This window comes from Lactuca sativa, chromosome 9, assembly GCF_002870075.4.
Source record: "Lactuca sativa cultivar Salinas chromosome 9, Lsat_Salinas_v11, whole genome shotgun sequence".
NCBI lineage: Eukaryota > Viridiplantae > Streptophyta > Magnoliopsida > Asterales > Asteraceae > Lactuca > Lactuca sativa.
Window position 1 is genome coordinate 165013741 of NC_056631.2, and position 13538 is coordinate 165027278.

General features: G+C 39.7%; 1 protein-coding gene across 1 annotated transcript; it reads right to left on the reverse strand.

The window, feature by feature from the left end:
* Nucleotides 1-2591: 2591 nt before the first annotated feature.
* LOC111892828 (ethylene-responsive transcription factor 3) lies at nucleotides 2592-3739 on the reverse strand. Its single transcript, XM_023888871.3, has one exon. The coding sequence runs from the start codon at nucleotides 3446-3448 to the stop codon at nucleotides 2789-2791; it is 660 nt and encodes a 219-aa protein (XP_023744639.1). The 5' UTR covers nucleotides 3449-3739; the 3' UTR covers nucleotides 2592-2788.
* Nucleotides 3740-13538: the final 9799 nt, after the last annotated feature.

The following is a 13538-nucleotide window of genomic DNA, read 5'->3' on the forward strand; positions in this document are numbered from 1 at the left end:
GCTACTTATGAGGTGAGTCCTCTCACTATACTTCCATGTGTGATAGTATGTGCATGTTAACCAGTTGGGTCTTATCTATTGATTTTTGCTATATGAGAACTGAGTTTTCGATAACTCCTGGACTGCTGAAAGTCCATGAGACTGCTGATAGTACCCATGGTTGCTGATAACCCGGGTGGCGTGTTGTTAATCCACATGGCGTGTTGTTAGCCCACTGGGACTGCTGATATTCCATAGGGTTGCTGATAACCCATAGATGATTGTTATGTTGTGATGTATGAGTTATTTTTGGGGAACTCTCTAAGCCTTGTTCTTACAGTTGTGGATTAAATATTTTTCAGGTACTTATCGGATTACGAAGGCAGGACTGTACACACACATCAACAGATTTATGATTCAAGTTTCCACATTGTCTTCTTTAACTCGATTTTCTGAATAATGAATGTTTTTATTATTTTATAAATGAAAATTTTAACCTGGGAGTTTGGGACTTTACAGATTAGGGTTTTAATGGAGGCTCTCTAGTGTTGGAGGCTAAGGGAATGACAAAACATTATGGATTAATGTCATTAAATAGACCCAAATCTCGAGGCTTAGGGTTTTGGCCCAACTGGCCAGGCGCGTCACGCCTTACTTATGACACCCCACACCTAGACATATGGCAGGCTCGCCACGATCGAAACGAACTTGTCATACCTCCAACTCTAAATACCGGAATCTGATAAATTCAAAACTTTAAACCATTCAAAATATATACCGAGAAAAACGGGTGTTACAATACGGAGACTACGAGTGACCACGGATAGCGGGTACCCGCTTTTGGAACAGGAACCACCTCAGAACCGTTGGTTCCGGAATAGGAATCAAAGTCACTGGTTCCGGTTCCAGTTTCTAAAAGTAGGAACCGGAAAGGACCGATTTCAGTTCCGGTTTCCCTTTTTTAGGAGTAGTTACACGTCGGGTAACCGCCAGAACCCGTTCTTAAATATTAAAATTTAAAAATACTTTATACTTTAATGAATCTGTCGTAACAACGTTGATGTCTAAGACATTTGTTGGGACTATCTGATTGGGTCTTAGAAGTAACATGCTAATAAATCATATATGTAATTTTTTTTCCAAAATAAATGGTATTACGTTAATGTGAATGTTTGACTATAAAACAATTTAAACATGTTCCTACTTTTCGAACATGTTCATCATTTTCCAAAAATTTCATCAACATCAAACATGGAAATATAGCATGATTTTATGTTCAAAGTTTTTCAACTAATTTCTAAGATTAATATGTTCATGATTTTCCAAAAAAAAAAAGGTTTTCATACTATAAAAAACAGAGAAAACATACTTTTGTTTGTGCTAAAGAAAATCAACATGTGATTAAACTTATCCATAGGATTGTCGAAGGAAATTGTTGAAGTCGTGTTTGAGAATGAAAACATCACCTTAAATAGAAGGTACCATTTTGAAGATAATAATATATTTTGGAAAATACCAGCTTCAACATTAACATCCAAGATAGCACCTTCAAAAATTATAAAACATTTTCATTTTTTTTCAAAATTCATGATCATATTTTATTATTTTTAAAAAAGATAGTTAATATGTGATGTAAGATTTTTTTATATGGTCAATGCCTTAACGGGGTTATGTTTAAAACTCTTATCAAACATGCTTTATTTAACACGATTCACATATATTATTTTAGTTTTTAAGTGGAGTTTCCTCTATTAAACAAAATTATATTGGATATTAATAAATGATAAATTTTAAAGTAGAACAAATATTGTCATAGAATAAATTCTAAGTTCTAGCTACATTAGATCAACTTTACAATCATGGAAAATACACAACCAAAATCAACCCAAAATAAAGTTCCATCTTCAAAATTAACACTCAAAGTCAATAATCAACTCTAAATATATTTAACGATACTTATAATCTATATAATATATTTGAATACCATAAACTTCTTAAAAAATAAGAAAAAAATGGCTTAAAAAGGAAATAATATCCCTAATAAACCTCCTATATTCGCAAAAGAGGTGAGGGGTGACAACACATTTAGGACATTTCATTACACCCTACTTGTCTTGCTTGATGGCAGTTTCCGACATAACCACCTCCTATACAAAAAGACTCATCCTCGAGTCTTTGTAATCCCCATTGATGTCATATATGGTAATCACCTCGATCTTCTTCTCCTCCCATGGGTGTCATAAACAACATTGATGTCACAAACAAGATGCATTTATCAAGATCCCTCAAACACCTTGTTCTCAAGTCTTTTAAAGAATGAAAACGAAAGGATTACCAAAATATTCCACGACATTTCAAATTTCTCTTCTTCAAAACCATCTACTCAATTTCGAGCCAATCAAGTGGGAAAACAAACAACACTATATAGAATGTAAACCAATAGAAAGAGCATATAGCATGGAGATAACTACAGTTTGTAACACAAGAACTAGCAAGAACAGAGATTAAATCAAGTATATAAGTATAGAGCAAAGTCAAAGGAAACAAATCGATAGTTACTTTGAGAAATCAATCCTCCATTTTTAGATTAAGCAGAATGACAAGAAGAAACATTTGACATCAAGAGAGTTATCAGATTTTATAAGCTTACTTAAGAAATCAAGAACAGCTTGCTCACAACATCATATTCATTCATCAGATAAGGCTCACTTATATATCTTAATGAAGGCTTAACCATGTCAAATGTAAGAGAAGACATTTTTCTGCAGAAAAATATAAAAAAATTGAGACATCAAATAGATGTTCATCCTCAAAGACGAAGCTCTGTGCAGTGAAGGTCATCGCCTATGGGAGAATCAAAGGGGACGTCATCAACCGGAGGTGGCATGTTTAAATCGAAGGGCAGCATGGTTTTCTGAAACGAAGAAGAAGCAATATCCCCAGCATCTTCTTCATCAACCACAACAGATGAAGAAGAATCGCAGTAATCGCAACAACTATCGGTGGCCGCTGGTTGCTTCTGAGGGTGATGTACACGAGGTAATACAACATCCGCCGTCGTCAGCGGTCTTGGGCCACTGAAAGACTCCACGGTGCTACTCATACCGCTACAAGTCGGCCTCTGAGGTACGATAATTTCGTGCTCCGGAGAGTCAAAGAAAGGATGGCGATCGTTAAGGTTTTGTTGATGTTGCGCCGTTGACGCAATCGTTAAGGGGAAATTCGTCTTCGCTTTAGCTCCACGGAGGGTCCGAGCTGCGGCGTCGTAAGCACGAGCAGCATCCTCCGCCGAATCGAAGGTACCAAGCCAAACCCTGGCCTTCTTCAATGGATCTCTAATTTCTGCAACGAATCGACCCCATGGTCTCTTTCTCACCCCTCTAAACCTAATTTCTGTTCCCGATCCCGATCCGACGGTCACCGGAAGTGCCGCCTTAGACGCCGCAGCTCCTCCTTTGCCGCCTCGCATGACCGATCAAATTCTTGGAAATGAAAAGAACAAACAAAAGGGTGTTGACGATGGATGAAGATCACCAACAAACAGTTGATTGAGCCTCTAATCTCTAGATTTCCCCCTTATGTTCCTGTCGATTTCTTGTCTGCGTCTGTGAAACGCAAATCGAGATGGATTTCGCGTGTTGAATCTCTGGTCTTCTGGGGTTAGGGTTTACGTTTGCTTTTTTCCTATCGGTCGTGATATGAACCCTAATTTGGAGGTTCTGCCCCCTTTCCCCCTATTCTTGATTTTCAATTCATTTTCAATTTTTAATTATTGTGATTGGAAATAATCGAGGCGTATTCTAAAAGACTAAAATACCCTCGTATTTGTTTTGAACAAGGGTGGCACCAATAATTGTTTTCTGGTTGCAACCACTTTATCCATTTACATTAGATACTCCTTTCTAAATTCTAAAATATCAAAATACCCTTGCATTCGTGAAATTTGTGTGTAGAACATGTTTTCTATTTAGGGAAAATGACTTATATGGGTAACTATGTTTCAAAATCGTTTAAAAAAATGTCATTTAAGTTTGGTGTGTCTAAAAAACATCATCCAAGCAATGCATTTGTACGAAAAACACTAACAAAGTACATTTTGTGTTCAAATTTGACCTTGTGGTAATGGGAAAATACTGGTAAAAAATAAGTAAAGAAAAAAAAGCAAGAGGAAATGACTTAAAGGGGTAACTATGTTTCAAAATCGTTCAAAAAACATCATCCAAGTTTAGTATGTTCAAAAAACATCGTCCAAGTAAACTTTTTGTACAAAAAACATCAACTATATGTTTTGTTCAAATATTACCCACTAGTAACTGACTCTTACATGTTAAATGATGACTTGACTTAACTATTATGACATGACATAATAATTATTGACAAAATAGTAAATGATATATTCCTCCTTTAAAAATCAGTTTAGGGTTTCTTCATGAATGAATGACTTCTTCTTCTCCTATGATTGCTCTTCTTCTTCTAAAGTGATGATCTCGAACTTAAGTCCAAAACCCTAATTCTTGAATTAAGGCAAAAAGGGCTCATTTACCCCTACCTCAATGGGCCTCCTTCCCACTAAGGCCCAAATCCATTAAAGCCCAAAAAGGCATCAAAGCCTAACTACAAGGCCTCTAAGGCCCAATATGGCCCATGAACCCCCAACATGGTCTTAAGCCCAAAAAATGTCATGCTACAATCAAGTGGGCCCGAGGCCTAACTTAAACAAGTCCATTCATACCCCCAACATATGTTGAAGCCTCTACGATTTGGATGTCGAGCCAGTACGCCCGACGTACTCCTAGTGTACTCCCAACGTACTCAGCTAGGGTCAAGAACTTCCAATCTTCTGAAGGCCATAACTTCTTCATAGTCCGATTTCGCCATTCTTTATATCCACGAGAATGAAACGAGAAGTTCTACACTTCTATCAACTCTCCTTGCCTTAAAACATTTCTAACATAAACCCAAACTTCATAAAGGCTCAAACTGATACTTGTTGATATGTCATTGGGCCCCAACACAAACCGAACACTCAATCCCCACAACCTACATTATCCATCACCAAATAGGTGTTACAGACACCACAACTTGTTATGAATGAATATAAATTCGAATACATCATATACAAGTATCGGAACTATATTCCAGGAAAAATGCAAAAGAAATGGTACGAAATAATAAAATAACAAGGAAAGGACAAGAGACGTGTCTGTCTATAGACCGGATAATAAATGAAGGACCGTTCAAGACTATAAACTCTTCTAACAACGAGCAACCTATAAATACCCCAAATACATGATATCCAAGGCAAAGTAAGGTAAGGCAAAAAAGAGATAGCATACATAGAATTTAGGTAACACTAAGAATCACAATCTAATTTAGGCATTAGAGAGTTATACCAGGGCCCAAATTAGATTGCGATTTCGTTTCCAAAGGCCATAACCCTTGGTTGGACCTTGGAATGACAAAATCTAATTTAGCATTAAGGTAACACTAAGAATCACAATCTGAAGGCCATAACCATTGGTATAGATGCCTGATGCCTAAATTAGCTCTCGTGGATATAAAGAATCACTGAATTAGACTTAGAATGAAGAAGTTATGGCCTTTGGAAGATTGGCAGTTCTTGACCCTAGCCAAGTACGCTGGGCGTACTAGCTCGACATCCGGATCCCAGAGGCTTCAACATATGCTTGGCGCATGCATGGACTTGTTTAAGTTAGGCCTCGGGCCCACCTGATTATAGCAGGTCATTTTTTGGGCTTAAGACCATGTTAGGCTTCTTGGGCCATCTTGGGCCTTAGAGGCCTTGTAGTTGGGTTTGGATGCCTTTTTGGGCTTTTATGGATTTAGGCCTTAGGGGGAGGGAGGCCCATTGAGGCAGGGGTAAAGGAGCCCTTTTTGCCTTAAGTCAAGAATTAGGGTTTTGCACTTGAGTTCGAGATCATCACCTTAGAAAAAGAAGAACAATTATAGGAGAAGAAGAAGTCATTTGTTCATGAAAAAACCCTAAATCGATTTTTAAAAGAGGAATATATCATTTATTGTTTTGTCAATAATTATTATGCCATGTCATAATAATTAATCCGAGTCATCGTTTAACCTGTAAGAGCCAGTTATCAGTGGGTAATATCTAAACAAAAGATATAGTTTGTTGGTGTTTTTTGTACAAAAAGTTTACTTGGATTATGTTTTTTGAACATACAAAACTTGGATGATGTTTTTTGAACGATTTTGAAACATAGTTACCCCTTTGAGTCATTTTCTCTGTTTTTTTTTTTCCTTTATTTATTTTTTACCGGTAATTGCCGGTTATATTTGAACAAAGAATGTATTTTGTTTGTGTTTTTTTGTACAAATGCATTACTTGGATGATGTTTTTTTGAATACACCAAACCTGAATTATATTTTTTGAAAGATTTTGAAACATAGTTACTCATATAAGTCATTTTCCCTTCTATTTATGATGTAAATTGAAGGAAAAAATTATAAAGAACTACAATAAATTTATATTATTTTATGGGTTAAGTATTTTTAATTTTTTAGTAATTATACTTTTATAAACTTTTTATCTTATCTAGTACATATTTGTCTCAAATCATCAACTATTAACTTCGTTATTTGTGATTTCAGTATTTCACTAAAATAATTTAACTTGTATATCCATCCAAAAGGTTATTCTAAGACTCGAGATATGATTATACACTTTTAGCTAAAGCATATTAAAGCATAAAAGTGATAAGATATTTTACATAACGAACATACATTTACTCCCGTATACATACTCCTAATTGTTTCACTTTCGTCATATAATTCACAACAGCTTCTTACAAATTGTATTTTTATATGCTTGCAAAATTCAACACTTCAAATCACTCACCCTCTTTCTAGAATTTGATTCATGCGAACATTCTTTTTGCACATATGAGTATATGACAATCATATAGAAACTCTATCACTCAACGAAATACACTTTTAATGAAACCATATTTACCCGCGTATACTTTTCTTTTTCATACTAGTGAAATAGCTCATACGCCGAAATATTTTCGACACGTTATTGGGGTAAATCTTTAAAATGTTTTAAATGGATCAACCCCACATGTAAATGCAAATCCATGCCAAAAGAGTTTTATGATATCATGCAAACCACATTTTTTTACCACAGGTTGAATTAATGATGAACGGGCATGGCAGATTGTTTAAAGAAACAATGAACTTACCTACATTGAAAATTAACAACAATAAAGAATGAGACCTACTGCACTTTACTATATCATATACAAATTGAAAATTACATTGCATTTGTCCAGAAGTGTTGAATCAATAATATTATTGATAGTGTGACAGCGTGACACTCCCACTTTTGAATAATAACCCGCACCACAAATTTGAGCAAAATTCCTAGATGTTATGAAATGCATGAACATGTACTGAATATATACACAATGTGATGCTAATATGTATAAAACATGGTAAAAATACATCCAACCTAAACACACTCAACTTGTTGTACAATGTTTCGTATACATAACCGTTCGAATATTTGGAAAATCATCAGAAGAATTCTGGATAGCTTAAAATCACCACATGCTAGACACTTTTCGGCTACTTTAAGTAACTATTATTTGAGTTTTGTGAATCATACCAAATTTGCCACTTGAAGTTGCAATTTTTCACTTAAATGTCCACTTGGTATGGCTACCTGAGCAACGGACAAGTAGCCATTTTCTTTAGCGATGTCTTTGAAGACAAAGCTTATGTTACTTCATTTTGGTCACTTGTAAGTGATTTATAACCTCAATTTTTTTTTTTTTCTTTTTTGAATGCTTAATTAATAATACAAGTCGTTTGTTTCTCCCCATGGATGTAGACCATATCCCGATGGTAGAACTATAACGACCAAACCCAAAAACAATATTTAATTAAATTAGTTTTTTAGAATATTCATGTTAGTCAAAGGTTGTTGTAACTTCTTAAGATAATTCCTTATGTAGCTCTTAGTATTTCTCCTTACCTTGTATAGTTGTTAGTTATTTAGTTATTTGAGCATCATGTATCTTTCTGTAAAAACACACATTACAAATTAATATTATTGTTCTCTAATTCACCTTTTTATGGTATCAGAGCCGCCTACCTCAAACAAGTTGATCCCTACTTTTTTTTTCCGACTACCTACCTTCTAATTGGCTGTTAATGGCAAGCAAACCACAACGGGTTCAAAACACTCCCTCAACCTACTTTCCAATCTATAACACTCGGGTTTTGATTGTGCTTTTCCATTATTTGATTTGTGGTTTTAAAGTCCAAGAAAAAGTAGAAGCAATGAACAAAGTAGGAGGCACGAATGAAATAATGGCAATTTTTTTAGGATTTAGCCTGGAGACGCGGGGCACCTCTGTTTATTTAGGCGCGACCATTTTGTCGTATACGGATGTGGGGTGGCCATGCCCATGGGTTGGTGTCATTTTCTTGTGATTTGGGCCTATTTAAGAGCATGAACCCTTAGGGTTTCGCCATTTTCAACCTCACCTCCCCAAGAGCACCTCTAATGAAATCCTAGCATCCATTGAAATGTTTAGAGCTCATCCTCTCTCCTAAATCCAATCTAATACTCTTTTGGTAATCCGTTGGTGATCTAAGTGAAGGAATCAAGAAAGATTGCTCTAGAAAGCTTTGCATTTGAAGTGATCAACCTTCTTATCATTTCCGGACCTTAGTAAGTCCTAACGATCCAAGATTAATTGTATTTCATCCATGGTTCTAGGAGTTAGTGGTATTATTGGTCCATTTTGATGGGTTTTAGTCCCGTTATGGCTTGTTACATGGAGTTTAAAGAACTCCATGAGCTTTGATTCATGTTTAAGTTTATATCTGATCATTTGATGGAGTAAAGAGTGCATACAAGAACTCTATTTACTCCATACATTAAGAATAGTGAGTTTTTGGACATTTCATAATTTAGGGTTTTAGATCTTAGTTGTTTGGAGTGTCTCAAATGGTAAAGTTGGAAACCTTATCCATTAAGACACAAATGGGAATCAGATATGAGAGTTGGAGCCTTTGACTTGATGGTTTTAGTCGAAAATAAACATGAGATCTGCTAGGATGTGGCACACCTTCTGGTGGTGTGCCTCCGAGTTTTTCTGATTCGTGTTATATTTATCTGGCAAGTCGACTATTTTGTCTTTAGTGGGCATGAGGTGTGGGCGCCCAAAAAGGGGCGTTGGATGCCTTTTGACCAACATGTTGACTTTTTGACTTCGAGTAAGTTTGACCTTGGGTCAAACTTTAGGGTTTCGGGTTAGAGACTAGGGTTTGACCTTTATTTGGTGTCTAGGTGGTTCATGAGACCGACCTTGAGAATATTCATGTGCGGTTGTGATTATCTGGATTTTTTTTACAGGATGAATCTTCTCACTATACTACATAGGACACTAGGTGTCATAGTATGCTAGATTGTCTTTGTGAATTTTACATGAAAGACTATGGTAGTATCATAACACTCATATGAAAGACTACGATGATACCATAACACTTATATAAAAGACTATGGTGGCACCATATCACTTGTATGAAATATAATGGTGGAACCATAACAATTGCATGAAAGACTATTTTGGGATCCTAGTAAGAAAGAATGCATTGGTACTATAGCAACGGAAGTGCATGTAAGACTATAATGGTATCATAACATTCACATGTGTATGTGGTATTTTGGGGAACTCACTTTGTAACGTCCCAAAATTCAAGACTAAAAAATTCATTTAATAAAACATTACGTTAAGCAAATTCATCGTTTTCAAACATAAACAAAGTATTAGTTTCCAAAATACATATTCATTATCAGAGTAAACATTCCCAGGCTATCTAAGCTATGGTGTGTGCCATGCGATCATCCCGAGCTCCATCATCCGCTACCGGAAGTACCTGAAACCAAAACTGAAAATCGTAAGCACGAAGCTTAGTGAGTTCCCCACCCTACCACATACCATGCATAACCATATACTGCACATACTGGGCCGCGCCCGCTATCCTGGGCCTTGCCCCTACCTCGGGCCTCCCCCGCTACAACGGCCCCGCCGCTCCAGGCCCCGCCTGGCTTCGAGCCCCGCTCGGATACAGATCTGTTTCACGTAGGCCTCGCCTGTCACAGGGCCTCGCCCACTAACATATAATAGCACATAAACATCTCACATAAGCTAAACACATACTAACGGATCTTGTCCTAAGGCCTCGCCTATCTCTGGGCCCCGCCCCTGACCTGCTACTGATGAGTAACGGAACCCCGTCCATGCTCCTACTGGTAGTGAGATACGGGCCCAGCCCACGCTCACTCCCTTCCTGACTGGGGCCTCGCCCCTGCTCTGCTGCTACTGAGATGTGGAACACCATCCACACTCTGCTATTGGTGAGATACGGGACCTCGCCCACACTCACCTCCCTACCAGGCACATACAAGTATCACACAGACAACAAGTATAAACTATCATTTAAACCATCCCTTGGGCACCCGCCCTCTATCATTGGACCTCGTCCCGAGTATCATACTAGCATACTGTGCCTAGGGCTAACCCCCGGGTCTTCTACTCATAAATACATGGGCCGGCATTGTGGTCGTAGACCCATTCATACAAAGGGAAACTCACCTGATACTGCTGAACAGCTGATGCTAATCCCTTTGACCGCTACCTGACCACTGACTCCGAACTGCTGCTCCACTAGCTCCCCGAGCTACCAATATCAACATAACACTTAGTCTAACTGACCTTCAAAGGTCAACTAAGTCAACTCTTGTCAAAGTCAAAGTCCTGGTCAAAGTCAACCTTCCAGGTCAACCCTACTCGCCGAGTCCACTTACTGACTCGCCGAGTTCTTATGCTCAAAGTCCTTCCAATCGCGACTTGACTCGCTGAGTCTACAGATTCCCGAATCCTGTCCTGACCAACTCACTGAGTCCTTACTCGACTCGCTGACTAAAGTCTTAACTCGAGGGGTTTGGGACTACGTGACCTGACTCGCCGAGTCTAAGAACAGACTCGCCGAGCACACGACAATCTTCATCCAACTCGCCGAGTTGTTCATCCAACTCGTCGATTTCATGCCCATCTTCATCCGACTCGACGAGCTGTTCATCCTACTCGTCGAGTTCCTCCTTATCTTCAAGCTACTCGCCGAGTCCACTCGAAGGACTCGCCGAGTCCATTCAGATCTACATACATGCAGAGGACTTTTGAGTCATTCATGGACTCCAAACTGTAGATCTATCCTTCCCAAGCCTATCCCCCACGTAAAGTTGCAAACTTTACGTGTAGAGAGGGAGATCTAGGCAAAAAGCACCATAAACTAGGGTTTAAGGCCAAGGGGCTTCAAAAATCGACTCAAGGGCTGATACTTTATGCTTCTCCAGACCATAACACACTTGGATCTGAATTAGCAACTCCAGATCCGGCTCCTAACTCAAGATAATATCATTATGGCTAAAGAGCCAACAACCACACATAAAACTAGATGCAAAAAGGGTCCAGGAACTAGTTTATACCTCCAAAAGCTCAGAAATGTCTTCCCAATCCCGGATCTACAACCCCCTTCTTGCACTCTCAAGATTCTTCTTCTTCCTCCAAGCTAAAAGCACTCTTGAAGGCAATAAATGGCTCAAATAGAGGATATGGCGGCTAGGGTTTGATATCCAGGGCTTAAGAGGCAATAAGGAACCCTAGGAAGAAGATTAAGACGTTTATATAGGCTCCAAGTCCCGAATTTAGGGTTTTCCACGCACAGACCAGACTCGCCGAGTCACCTTGGCCGACTCGCCGAGTCGGTCACTTACTCCTCGACCCGGATCCCACTCGGACTCGCCGAGTCGCCCCTTAACATTAGGGTTTTCTTTCCTTTCTTGGCCTTCAAAACTTTGGGTGTTACAACTCTCCCCCACTTAAACTAAACTTCGTCCTCGAAGTTTGCTATGGCCCACCGCCTGCGATCTGCCTGCAATACCCAACCAATTATTCCAACACTAGCTGCCTTCCTTCGCTGGCCTACCGCCCGATCATTCTGACTAGCATCAAACCTTGCAGATATTCATCTTGGGTCAACCCTGACCCTGAACATTCTGGAAACACGACTTACTCAACCGATAATCCGCCTGGTACTCACCGAGTACTGCACTGACATATAGGGGTTCACCCCCCCTTCTTTCCTTGCATAATTCCTTGCCTTCCCAAGGCAAAACCCCATAACCAACTATTCCTTCTATCACTGTGAAGGCCCTATCCTTCACCAACTCCATCACCCCCTCTTACCAGTACGGGTCATTATCGCCAGTATCCACTGGGCATTTCTTTCTACTATGGTTTGGTGCAGAGCACCCCATGATCAACTAACTGAATTCCAACATGCGCTGCATGCTCGCACTACCACTGCCTGACAATTCTGTTGTTCCTTTTATGACTTCAGGATGAACTGAGACCACCCTGGTCCCTACCAACCTATCAATGACTGGATTACCGGCTCCTACCGGTAGCTAGTCCCAACACCACCACTAGTCGCTCCCAGCGACTTCCAAAGAACTTCGATCACCTATAATTGCTCAATCTACTCTGCCATTCAGGCACTACAAACCTGGGATTCTCGATCCCCTAACTTGACACTAAGGTCCCTACCAGGTCCCACCTGTGCTGTTAAAACTCACGGGCCTCGCCCACGGGTCCCACCCAACCATACTACTAAACAACCCTGCTCTCAGGTCTCACCTACACTGCTAGTCTCATACGGGCCTCGCCCACGGGTCTCACCCAACTATATCCTGGAGCGGCCTCTCCCAAGGTCTCACCTCTCTAGGGCTATACAGGCAAACTCCCTATCATTCTCATCCACTACCCATCCCTGATCCCTATCAGATCACTAGGAGATAAGGGCCTCGCCCCAACTCCGCTAACGAAGCTACTAAGGAATGCTACGACTTACCCGTAGTCTTACATCACCATCCATTGCTAACTGCTAGTGAATGCTACGGCTGCCCCGTAGTCTTACAACACTTCCACTACTGACTGCTAGAACAAAGGCACCCACGTGTCATAAGCTCTCTAGATCCTCATTCCAACTCCCTCGAGTCCTTCGGGCGACCACAACCCGAATTCCCAATTACACACTAACCATTTCCATCACACGCACTAACTGATGGGGAGTTTCTCAAACTCCCAACCCGGAATTCTCAATCCATCAAACACTGAACTACTTCTTTTCCTTCTCGGAGGTCACATACTCACTCTAGGTCTGCGTGCTCCTACCTGGGCACACTCGGAGGGTTCTCCCCCACTTCGATCCCGCTTACCCCTTGATGCTCAATACTCAAAAGAGATCCCGATCTTTGCTACGATTCCATAACCCATCTACTGAGGAACCCAAGCCCGCCATAGCTAGGGATTTAGCCAATCCATCACAATCACTGCACCACTCCGAACTAGCGAGACGTACCAAATCTCTCCCAAGCATGCTACAGTTACTGCATCCTTCGAAACCTTCTTCAATAGAGCACATCCCCTAACTACCATACAAATATCCAA

Excerpts from the sequence above, each read along its gene's own strand:
- LOC111892828 (XM_023888871.3), bottom strand. The coding sequence starts at position 3,448 with ATGCGAGGCGGCAAAGGAGGAGCTGCGGCGTCTAAGGCGGCACTTCCG.